This window comes from Parasteatoda tepidariorum, chromosome 6 (assembly GCF_982258835.1).
Source record: "Parasteatoda tepidariorum strain Cologne lab strain chromosome 6, Ptep-v5.0, whole genome shotgun sequence".
Taxonomy (NCBI): domain Eukaryota; kingdom Metazoa; phylum Arthropoda; class Arachnida; order Araneae; family Theridiidae; genus Parasteatoda; species Parasteatoda tepidariorum.
Window position 1 is genome coordinate 54,675,423 of NC_141760.1, and position 12,634 is coordinate 54,688,056.

General features: G+C 27.3%; 2 protein-coding genes across 3 annotated transcripts in view; one reads left to right on the forward strand and one right to left on the reverse strand.

Annotated features, from left to right (window-relative positions):
* LOC107445904 (cryptochrome-1) overlaps positions 1-3,593 on the forward strand; it is a 44,211-nt gene extending 40,618 nt beyond the window's left edge. For both annotated transcript variants that reach the window (XM_087165881.1, XM_087165880.1), the window contains exon 12: positions 1,780-3,593. In XM_087165881.1, the coding sequence (XP_087022007.1) occupies positions 1,780-1,909 (130 nt within the window). In that variant the 3' untranslated portion in view covers positions 1,910-3,593. The remainder of the gene's footprint in view (positions 1-1,779) is intronic.
* mRpL48 (mitochondrial ribosomal protein L48) lies at positions 3,106-12,288 on the reverse strand. The gene is made up of 5 exons (XM_016060396.4): positions 11,928-12,288; positions 11,669-11,788; positions 9,592-9,725; positions 6,298-6,400; positions 3,106-3,505 (listed from the first exon to the last, which is right to left on the reverse strand). The coding sequence occupies exons 1-5, from the start codon at positions 11,928-11,930 to the stop codon at positions 3,314-3,316; spliced, it is 552 nt and encodes a 183-aa protein (XP_015915882.1). The 5' UTR covers positions 11,931-12,288; the 3' UTR covers positions 3,106-3,313.
* Between the last annotated feature and the right edge of the window lie 346 nt (positions 12,289-12,634).

The following is a 12,634-nucleotide window of genomic DNA, read 5'->3' on the forward strand; positions in this document are numbered from 1 at the left end:
CTCACAGGACACTGCACCCTCAGGACACACCTATACATAATGGGTAATGAATATGATTCTCTATGTCGATTATCTTGAGAAGTCTTCACGACATATACTTTGTGATTGTGAGGTCTATTCTGCTCAAAGATTTGAGCATTTAGACCAACATTGCATTAAAGCCTGGGAACTGTAAGACATTCCTGTCAGGTATTTGCTGAACTTTATTTCTGCTATAAAGCTTTCTTGTTAATCATGATTTAGGGTTTGGGTACTATAGACCTCTTGTTTATCTTTGGAGCTGCCCAACCTCTAAGTCTAACCTACATTCTACATTACATCAATTATTGCATGAGAATATAATCTCGCCATATTAGCAATGAGGTTAATTTTTTTTAAACTTTGTAACTTATGTGCATGTTATGCTTCTTTTGTAAGTAAAAGATCCTATACTAGGAGTCAGGTGATGCATAACAATTATAATAATATATTGTTACAATAATTATAACAATTAAAGTGTATAAAATTTAACATGTTAAACCTTAAAGGAGAAAAAATATTAAAGTAAGCATTCCCTCTCTGCTGACACATTAAAAATCACATCTCCTTAAATTATGTGATGTAACTTGGTTTGAATTTCCAATTCTTCTTGACACATTTGCGTAGAAGTGCACTTGTCATATTTTGCGAAAAATGTAACATCTCAAATTATTGTTCTGTAATTCAATTAATCTTATACAATTAAAGAACAATAATTTGAAATGTAATTTTAATATTAAAATAATTTTATTTTAATGTTTCGTTTAACATGTAAGTTGACAATTTATTGAATAGATAGTAAAGAGAAGAACAAATATCACTGAGGATTTTTAGGCTGTACTAACAGCTTGACGAAATGCCAAATAGTTCTTTCTGACGAATGACTTCCAGTGAAGAATACCTTTTTGATGTTTGACGCATGTTTTTTCCTCTGAGTGAAAGATATATGTTTCCTCTTAATACATTTCTCCTTTAAGTGTTGAAGTGATTATTTTATTCTCTTGCTGTCTGCATTTCTGAAAATCTGTTTCCTCCCCCCATACCTACTTGCCAACTGCATTTAAAAATATTTTGTTTGGAATTGAAGAAGTTACTGGAACAAAAGTGACACACTAAAAATATTAAAATTTTGGATTTAAAAACTTGTTAATAACAGTTTAAAATTAACAGTTATTTATTTTTACAAATCCTTAAGTAAAATTGTTTTTAATTAAAAAAAATGATATTTTTCAGACCAATTCCTGTAATTGCATTTCAAAAGCCTCATGTTCCTCTTTCACTCAAAACATTGTTCCACTAAGCTCTTCAATTACTTTACTTAAAATTATTAAAGTATATATATTTAAGGCTTTAGCTCACAAGATTAATTAGTTTAAATTATTAATATCACATGCTTATTATAATTCTACTGATCTCCCATATCCTGCTTGTTTTTTGTTTGGTATTTCTTTCAAAATTCTAGTTTAACCCTTTAGCTAAAGCTTATTCCTAATTTATGGCAACTTTTTTTTTTTTAACCATGTTGTACATTGATGAACTACTACTAGGCAAGAAAATTTTGTAATGCTTGCTTGCTCATTGAAATTAATTTTAGTAAAAGTGACAACTAACTGGAAGAAAAAGTGTAAAATATTTTGTTTCAACAAACAAATCAAATATTGTTTAACAGACTTCCAAAAGGCCCCCAGACAGCAGCAGCTTCTGTTTACGTATTTTAAATGCAATAGCCGAAATCTTGTTTAAAACTTTGCTTACTTTTAGCTTTCCTGGCTTTCTTTTAAACAGACTGATTGAACTATGCCCAGATATCTCCAATAGGGCAAAACAAAGGTACGTTTGTTGTATTTTGACGAATAGTACAAATGGGATTCCATTTTTATTCAAAACATGATATTGCAATTGATATGTGTGGCCGAAATCTTATACATTGAATCTTGTTGTAGTGGCAACTTCCTATTGTTATAGATGACCTTAAGTATTCTATAACTTTCTTTTGATAAGCTTTATTTTTTAAATGTGTTGTCTTGTCAAAATTATATACTTTAAGTTTTGTTGTAGTGGTTTCTTTCTACTGTTATATTTGATGACCTTAAATATTCAATATTTCTTTTTTACTGTTTTGTCATCCCACACACTGTCTTCATAACAGGATTCAAGTATATCATAGATAGCACATATATGGAGAATCAAAGTATTAGCTTTTCCCCCCTCTTGAACTGGCTATAGTAGGTGCCTGAATTATGCAATTAAATGTGTTATTTATCAGAACCATTAAATTAACTCTGTTCTATTTTTGCTTTTTAGACATTATATGTTTGACTAGCTTTGTTATGTAGGAACACCTAAACAGTGTGTTCCCAAATCATTACCTTCTAATCTTAGACTCTTGTTAGAAATGAAGTAAATTTATGAAATGAAAGCAAAAGGAGTTTTTTTTTATAAACATGGACATTAATTATGCCATATAATCAGCCCATATATTTGAATAGTTAACAGGAAACGAAGGACAGTCAATGGTACTAAATTTAATACTAGATTTAGACTGGTATATGTAATTTCAGCTTGAAATTTTTCTCTTAAATTTTAAAAATTTTTGGCAAGAGTCCAGGATAAGAGATTAGATATCCGTTTTCTACAGAAAGTCTTAATTTATGACCAGGGAGATAAATATAATTATACAAAATATAATTAAAATGCCATATAATTAAAACGCTAAAACTAAATGATATTTATTAAAAACTTTTTATGCTAAAAATATTTTCATTAATCTGAAATCGTATAACGAATGTTGACTTTAAAAATTTTATATAGATTTAGAAATTTTTCATTTACACTTTGTATTGTTTTAAAAATTATGATCATAATGACAATGTTTTGATTAATATGTTTATTCGGTGTTAAAAGTTATTGGTAAGTTTGGATTATTTATTATTTTAAGTTAGAGCTCTATATGAAGTATTTCTAGGTTCTTCACTTTTTACATTCAGATGTAATTTTCAATGGCTATGATTCACATTTATAAAATATTACTAGTATAGAAATACTTAAATGACTATGTTTAAATAAATTAGAAATACTAAACACTGATTTTTTGAAAATTAAAATATCTTTATTTTTAACCTTTTGGGGTCATATTTTGTTAATACTAAATAAAGGTTGGTGGTGAGCTGTTTAGTGACCATAAAGAGTTGGAGAACATGCAATATTTGTTTAAAAAAAGAAATTTTTTTCAAGTATTTGTATTTGTACATCTAATACAAAGCACTCGTAAAACATATATGCCTAAGAAATATCATTATTTTTTATTTAAATCTGTATTTGATTCTGTTAACTGTTCTTTTAGTGCCAGTAGTTCAAAATCTGGAATATAACGAATTTCACTATGTTGTGGTTCATGAGGATGTATGCTGACAGATATTCCAGCTGGCAAAGCTCTTTGGATTACTTCAAAAAATAATGGAGCACAGTAACAAGGCAGTTCATCAATCTGAATGAAATGAGAGAAAAAATTGTAAATATGTAAAAAAAAAAAAATCAGTTTTCACTAAAGTATACAGTCAATATTGCATACAAAAGATGTTTGAAAAGTTTTTTCAACTACATGATGTCATTCTCTTTATCAAAATACTTTGGACGACCTTATTGGCACTTATTTTTTTTCCAGAAATTTAAAAAACAACATATCAAACAAACCTATAAAATGTAAAGTGAGCAGGCTTAGTTATCATAGGCTTGGAGTTAGATTTTTGAGTATTTTTAACCTTTAATGACATTTCGTAAGTAAAGAGTTTTTATTATCATATCCATGATTACTCTATATTTTAACAACCGGAGAAGATTAAAATTTACCACCTTTAACATCATTAGGAAAAACAAAAAAAAATTTTTTTTAGATAAACAAATTTTATGATTACGTGCAAAACAGTTAGCCTGACGGAAAGGAGATTCTAACCCATGTTCCACCTACCAATGAAGGTATTTTGCGTCAACACTGTGGTCGATGCGAGATGGATGGGTTCGTATTGACCACTATAGCTATAATTGTGCACCAATTTTGTGAAATCGAAGGTTGAAGCAGAGTTGGCAAAGTTTTCTGAAATTCTTTAGTTTGGAACATTATGCAAACTGGAACAAGATTAAAATAGATTTGGTGTAATTTTACGCAAAATTGTTTTAGAGAAGCAAATGAATTTGAATGGTCATCAGTATTTACTAAATTTTTAAATAGAGTATTAAATTCTAACTTAATGAAAAAATCATTTTTTTACTAATTTCAAAAAAATAATTATAATGAAGTTTCACAATGCAGGGTTCTTGGTTGTTCTGATATTTCGGAGTTTTGTGTGTGTACAGAAAACCTCATTTTCTAAGAGTGCCAAATGCATATTTATGCAAGTAGATTTGAATAATCAAAAGATTTGGATTTTCGATCCGATATCTTTTTATTTTAATTGATACTAGTAGAAATTTTAACATTTAATAGTTCCAATTTAAAGAGCGTCTACTGATTTTATAGTATATAGTTCAGGAATTCAGCTTTGGGAAAGTCTTTTAGGGAAAGGAAACCAGATTATCAAGTTTACATCATAAAATTTTCATGATGGTTTCAAAAGTGATATGTTTACTTATTATTTTCAGCAAATACAGAAAAATATCTTGTAGGATGGAGTTTCATAATGATTGATTCGTCTCTTTCGCGTGATTTCAATCAACAATACAGTAATATCAAAAATTTTTAAATTACCTATTCAGAGATTGCCCACTAAAATACCTTTTTACAAAAATGTTTATTAACATTTTAGTTTCAAAATTATCGAAACCCTACTTTACAATTATTTGATTAAGAAAATCTTGATTGCAATTTTTAATTTAATATTGGTATAAGGAAATAAGTGATACTGGTCATTTTTTTTTAATGCAACAGTACTATAAAAGTTTTCTGTGGATTAATTTGGAATTATGAGTTTTTTCAGTATTGATAAAATTATTCTGCCAACTGCTAAGACTTTCAGTGTTAAACAAAGTAATTATAAAATAAAAAATAGTAAATTTCATTATTATTATTAATGTAATTATTTATAGTATATTTTATTGACGGCTGAGTGGTAGCGCTTTGCGTTCCTGTGCCACAGGTTCCGGGTTCGGCCATCGGGCCGGGCAAGGTTGACCCAACCTTTCTTCCCTTCAGTGGGTTGATAAATGAGTACAAAGTATGCTTGGGAACTAAACATTGGGGGTTTCGCGTTCAGCTGAGCACCTAAGCGGAACATCTGCTTCTGCACCCCAGAGCCCAAGGTCAAGAAAACTGAGATGGGCACAGTAGTATATTTTAATAAAATTTTATTTTATTTCTCTTAAGTAGAGCAAATTATACTTTTTAATTAGCTATTCACATTTTTAAAAGTATGGCATATGTATCATAGTTGCCAACAATTACCGACTGTCTGTAGTACTTCATTTTTTATCTTTGGAGTGATAATAAATCTTTTAAATTTCTTTTTGATCGTTGGATTTATAAACTTAATTTAATATAATTTTGATTACTACGAAATACAAATAAATCAATTTTACATATAAGAGAAAGTTATAGAAACTAAAATGAGTGTAGGCCAAAGAAATTATGAAACACTGTGAATTGTGATCTACAATTGCATTACAATGAGTGTTTCATTACTGTTTAAATACTTTGGTAATAGTAAAAGTTGGCATGTCTGATGTATAAATTTATTGGCTTACTACGAAACCTGCACAATGTGAACCATGAATAACCAAAGTTACTAAAAATTTTCAAAGTAGGTTAAGCATTGAATATTCATTAATAATGCATCAGAACTCTAGTGACTCGGGTAATAGAGCGTTCGCCTCCCAATGAGGTGAACCGGGTTCGAATCCCAGAGATAGCTGGTCGATACAAATTCCACACTGACCACAATACTGACATAAAATATCCTCAATAGTAGATGGATCATGGGTTAGAGTCCCCTTGTCATTAGGCTATCCGTGGGAGGTTTTCATAGTTTTCCTCTCCGTGTAACGAAATACGGGTTAGTTCCATTAAAAAGTCCTCCATGAAGGCAAATTTCTCCCAATACTTGATTCAGGTGTTCCCTTGTCTTCTGTATTGAGTATAAAATTACAAGGCTATGGAGTTGAACATTGGTAATTCTAAACCCAAAATTAGGTTGGATTTCCCAAACATTGATATTCAACGACAGTTACAAAATTAAAAACAATACATGAACACTGTACATATATGTAATAAAAATAAATATTTAGTACCTGTATATTTCTTTCATAAGTATTAAGTAAAAAATCATGGACAATTTTACTAGAGCCAGGCTCAGTATTGGTTACTTTCCATGCTTGATGTGGAGTAGCCCAACTAATAAGAAATATAAAAAATGTATTACTTAATCAAACTTAAATCAAATCTTAGTAAAATTTTAAGAAATGACGAACACACAACTTTTAAAATTCATTTGAGTATTCTTATAAGTAAATACATATAATTTTTGTATTACTATGGTGAACTCAAATAAAAATAGCTATCAGACATAGAGGTGTTTCAACTATAAACAAAAATAATCATTAGTGCTAATAAAACCAATAGTTTAGTTATTATTATATAGTTGCCAATTTGTATGGTCACCAGGAAAGATTTTTAATATAGCTTAATATTTAGAAGCACTAAATGTATTCAGAACTTTCTAAATATAAAAAGCTATTTTACTAATACTTAAGAGCCTAAGTGCCTAACTAATATACCTTATATACATAGATTTAATTAGATTAGTTATTAAGTTACATCAATTTATTTTTTTAAAAACCTTTATTTAAGTTAATTTTAGTTAAGTAATTGATTTCTTGTTGTAGATAAAACAACTTCAGATTTAAGATTATGATTTATAGGTTACAGCATAAATGTTACTACCACTAAAATGTTTCTTAACAACCATTTAAGTTGGCACTTGTGTTATTAATTATGCTCACCGTCTCTTTCAGCAATACTTAAAAATTTGGCAACAAACTTTAAAAAAGTTTATCAAGCACAAATAGAAAATAAAATAATGAGAAATATTGTTTGTTAAACTGTAAAAGAATCTCCCAATAAAAATTCACAATATCAAATTAACATTTTAAAAAATTTCACTTGTTATGAATATAAAGACTTAATAAGTTTCTTAATATTTGAAGAACTGAATGGATGAAGGTCCAAAAGTGACATTTTAGTAAATTAGAGTAAATTATCTTTAATGTTAATACATAAATAGGAAACAAAGATTATGTCTTGCCTTTACTTTTTTTTTCACAGGATTTTTATAGGTAAAATCCATTAATTCCTAAAACTTATTTAATTTGATCCTTTTCAATCTAAAGAAAGAAAATCCAAACAAAAATAACTTCCAGATGAAAACTTTAATTAAATTAGATTTTTAAAGAATATAAAGTAAACATGTGCTTGAACTAGAAATTGGTAAGCATCAATTGTTTCAGTATTGGTTAAAAGTGATACTGACACAAATGATTATCAGTTACAAGTGCCTGCTACATTTTGCATCTATATCAAATACCTATAAATCTTAAATTTAGAACTTAACTAATAAAAAAACTGTGATATTATAATTTACATTTTATTAATTTTTTTAATGAAATCTAGTTTTAATGAAAGAAGACAGTGATTGATTTAAAATTAGATTAAATGAAATTATAAAAATAGAAAATGAATAAAAAAGAAAAAATCTATAGATGCAAAAGCATGTATCACAATTATGAATGATTAATAAATTAAATATAATTCTAAACAAAATATTTTAGTGTATCTTATTCCTGGTAATTAGCTATTAAAAGAATGTGAAGATTTAAATAAAATATTAAAAAAGATATTTAGAAAATTTCAGTAATTTTTTAAAAAGAAATTAACACATAAAATGTTTTGTAGTGTTTGTCAAAATATTTTAAAAATTTTATCTCAAAATAAAGGCAAACGGTAAAAAATATTAAAAATTCAATTTTGTAAAAAGTAATTGCATTTATTCTTTAGAGGATATAACAAACTATTGCGGATTTAACAAATGAACCCGAGTAATTCAGTGATGAAACGGTGTTTTAATCATTGTGATCTTACGATTTAAACCACTGAATAATAATAATGCCACCCACCTTCCAAGAAAAAGTGAATGTGTGAAGTTAATAAAAAGTTATTGTAATTAGTTATGTAGTTATTTAAAAGTTGTATAATAAATGTGTGGATATACAATTTAACAGACATGTAATTGCTGGAAGAAAAAATTATCTGAGTTATCTTAAGTTAAGCAATTATCTTAAGTTTGTCTTTTTAATAAAAGACCCATTTTCAAGCACTAAACTAACATTTATAAAATTAAAAAAAATTTTTTTTTACCCAATTAATTATTTTCTCATCAACACATAAAACACCAAGGAGTATACATACTTAAAAGAATTATATATTTCTCCTACTTCGCACTTCCCATTCACCTTAGTAAAGTCGTTACTAAAGTAGTAAAGTTTCTCACTAAAGTAGTTATGTTTTCATTTAATTATTACAAATTTAACATTGAATTAATAAAATCATAGCTCAAGCTCAACATTTTTACGAATTAGAAAAGACAGGGAGGGTGGAATTTGTTAATAGCATAGAGTCTTTGCCAATTAGATAAAATATTACTAAAAAAAATTCTTGTAAGTTACTTTGGGTCTAACAAACCTTTCTTCATTATTGATATACTCTTTAACTACTTATTTTATAATGCTTAAAAGCTTTTGTTAGAATCTAAAAGCTCTTAGCATTTGATAGCAAATAAAAATAAATGGGAATAATTTATATATATTTTTAATGAACAACAAATTATTTTGATACGGTTAACAGGAAATTATTGAAAAATTTTCCGACACCCTTATCCACTTTTAGTCAATCATTTTTTTCTTAGTCTAATAGGAAGCATAAAAATTTACATGTGCCCCACTATCATTATTTCTTTTTAAAAAAAATAAAAAACTTCATTATCAAAGAAATCAGACTTTTAAAATAACAACACCCTAAAAAATAATAATTATGTATATATAAAAAATTAGATTTAAATTAATAATTTTTAAAACATCAATTAATATAAATTATCAGTTACTTTAAAAAAGTCACAATTAATTTAAATCAATGATATTTATTTGAAGAAGAAAAAAGAAATCAAGTGATCAGGAACATTTTGTAAAACCTTTTTCATTGACATGCTTTCATTATCTTCTTAAAAAGTGCATGATACTAATTTTGTCCATTTTGGAGGATTGTTATAGAAACTTTACAATACACAATTACAAAAGCTTAAAACCGACAATTGTAAGCTTAAAGAAATATTTTTAAGCAGAAGCAATAACTAAAAACAGAAGCTGTGAATTAAATAAATAAATATAACAACAATAAAAGAAACAATGAAGTAAAAATAAAATATGCAATTTTCAATAAATATTGACTTGATAAAATAATTATCTTGAAAATTGTAAAAATTTAATATTTTCTCCTTGAATAAAATCAATAGAGCAAAAGGTATAGTTACTTACGCATCAGTTACATTAAAGTCCAAATGCAGAGCAATTCTATGAACATATTTGGCATAATGCTCTAAAACAGTGAAATCATAACCTTTAATTTGAATATTCAGGAGATCATACACAGGAACTTGTGGTTTAGTATACTGTGAAAAAATAATAAATTTAAACGATTTTTTTTTAATATAAACATAAAATATCAAAACATAAATGCTAAGAATATCTAAAACTATTGCAATATTAAATTCTGTGGAAAAAGAATAATCTGAATAATTAAAGAGAATATTTACTAAATTCAACTTAAAGTAACCAATTCTCTATTGCACTACAAATTCTACATTTTTTATAATAACTACTGTAAGTTAAATTTAACTGCTTCAAATTTGAAGCATTACTGTTTAAAGCAATGGAAAAAAATATAGCTAAATTTTATTTCATATTTTCTGACAATTCTTTTTGTCCTAGAAATTTTGCAAAATATATATTAAAAAAAAATAATAAACATTATCAGACTTGGGTGGTAAGACAGCATAGAAAATGATTTTAAAACTATAAAAGTAATCAATTGAAGCTAGGCCAAGAACAGGACGACGTGGGATAAAATTCTGCGAAATGACAGGGGTTGTCATGCAAGTGAGGAACAAAGGAAGTATTAAACATATCATATTTTATATGAATTCATAAGTATATGAGCAACTATTTTAATCTTTGAAAAAGTTTCACACTATACCTACTGATTTGAATTGAATTAACAAAGAAAAATAATATTTTTCCCCCCTGTCTTAGAGTGTATAATTTTAGTACAAGCAATAATTTTCTCTAATTGTTATTTTTCAACATAAAAAAATGACTAAAGAGTGAGATTTGACAGGGTGGTAAACAAAGCTTTTGTTAGATAACTGAAAAAACCTATTTATTGAACTTCAAGCATTTAAAAAAATTAAAGATTAAAACCCATGTTTTAAAATAAATTCTGAATTTACATTAAGTCATCAAAAACCTGAGTTAAAAAAATTATGACTAGACTGCAAAAAAAAATTTCAAATCATAAGAAAAAGTTTAGAAAAATTTTTACATTGAGATAAAAGTTACATTTTGGAAAAGTAACAATTTGAAGGAAAAATTTTTTTGCAAGAAGTTCCATTGTAACATTTTTTTTTTCGCAAAGGTTTTTTTATTATTGATCTTTTACTTGAGTTTAATCCTTAAATACTTCAAAATTAGATTGTTATAGTAAATATTAGTCAAAGCAACAACAAAGGGGAATTATTCTGAATTTCTTATATAAAGCATCTAAGGGTTTAATTAATCATTTACATTTGTGAACAAAGGAGGGGGGAGTACAAAAGGTTGTGCAATTCATACTTATACGAGCAGCCTATAAAGTGTTTATAAAATAAAAATTTAATTTCAGGGGTCTGTCTAGGTTTTTGTGAAAATTTAGACATATTTTGTGAAAAATTATATTAAAAAATCAATACAAAAACATGGTAAAAATATAGATTTATCGTTTCTTAAGGGATACAAAAATAAAATTTTAAGAAAAAGTATTTTGTGAAACTACCGTTTTACCTAAAATTGAATTTGTGAAGGTACCGCTAAACGGTAGAAAAATTCGGCCTGGACAGACCCCTGAATTCTCATGTGATGCTCAGAATCAGAGTTGGAAAAGAAATTTTCTATTCTTCCAATGCACTTAATTTAAGGTACTCTTTTGGAAGCAAGCAAAAAGCCGCCAAAATATGTAGACAAGGAAGATTTCCGTATCATGATCTGTAGCACAGACTACAATTGCCAAGTAGATTTTAAAGTAGCCAATTATTTTTAAAGGAAATATGTACTAGATATTTGTCCTAGGGTGGCTACGAGTTATACCCTTCCAGTTAGTCCCTTTCTGGGTCACTGCCCAGAAGTTGGCGATTATTCTGCCACAGATTATGAAATGGAAATCTCCCCAAGTTAAAATTCCTTGAATCCGGCTAACTGAAAAGTATCAATTTTAATTAATGTATCAAATTTAAATAACGTCTTCATTAGTGTATACATAAAGATATGTTAAATTTTTTACTCTAAAATAAACAAATATTACCTTAATATAATCAGGTTCATCAACATATTTTAACAAACTGTGACTCATAACAAATTGTCGAATCGAAGGTCTTATAGGTTTCAGTAGACATACATGTTTGCATATTTTGAATATGTGATTCTAAAATATAACAAAATAATATTCAAATTATATCAAAGAAAACTAAATAAATAATGTAATAATATTGGCAATATTATAAGACGAATAAATACTGATATAAAAAATAACAATGAATTGAATATGAAATAACAGAAGATACCATAGCTATTCTCGAATTTTTTCCAGCACTTTCAACCTGAAAATTTTGTTACATACCCATGCTTACTTGAATAAAATAGAACATAAATAAAACTAAGACGCTATTGAAAACCTTTTCCTAAATGTTTTAAAATAAATAACAAACTGATAGGTCATACGTTTAATACAATCGAAAATAATTTATTTCGGGAGCAAACTCTTTAAAACTTATTTTTAAAACATTTTGTTTTGTTTTTATTATTCAAGTAGTTAAAGTTGAAGTTGGTATAAAATATTCGGAAGTAGAAGCTTTGATCTGCTTATCTCTTTGTTTAACTGTCATTCTAATTTATAACTGATTAAAAAAAATACCCATGAACATTAGTGTGCAAAGAGATGTGCTCACGACTCTTTCACCCTGCGCACTTCAATGGATGGTGTTTTCCACACTAGGAAGCGCTGCAAGCTCTTTGTACCGCCTACACTTCCTGGTTACTGTTTCCTTTGTATTTTAAAGCCATTTGGCTCACATGATCATTGTGTTTTGAGAATTTTGCAAACGTGTTGTTTGATTACTTATTACTTGTGTTTACAAAGGTTTAAGGGATACATAATTTTAACATTATTTGTAAAATAGTAGTGTTAAGTACTAGTAACATGTGGTTAGACCAATAATAAATATGTAAACCTAACATTTTAAAAAAGAATCGATCTTCTTACCATGTCAAT

Coding starts and splice junctions, on each gene's coding strand:
- mRpL48 (XM_016060396.4), bottom strand. Junction 9,726..11,668: donor ATGAACCTGATTATATTAAG/GTAATATTTGTT, acceptor ATTTTTTCACAG/TATACTAAACCACAAGTTCC. Junction 6,401..9,591: donor GACTTTAATGTAACTGATGC/GTAAGTAACTAT, acceptor ATTTCTTATTAG/TTGGGCTACTCCACATCAAG.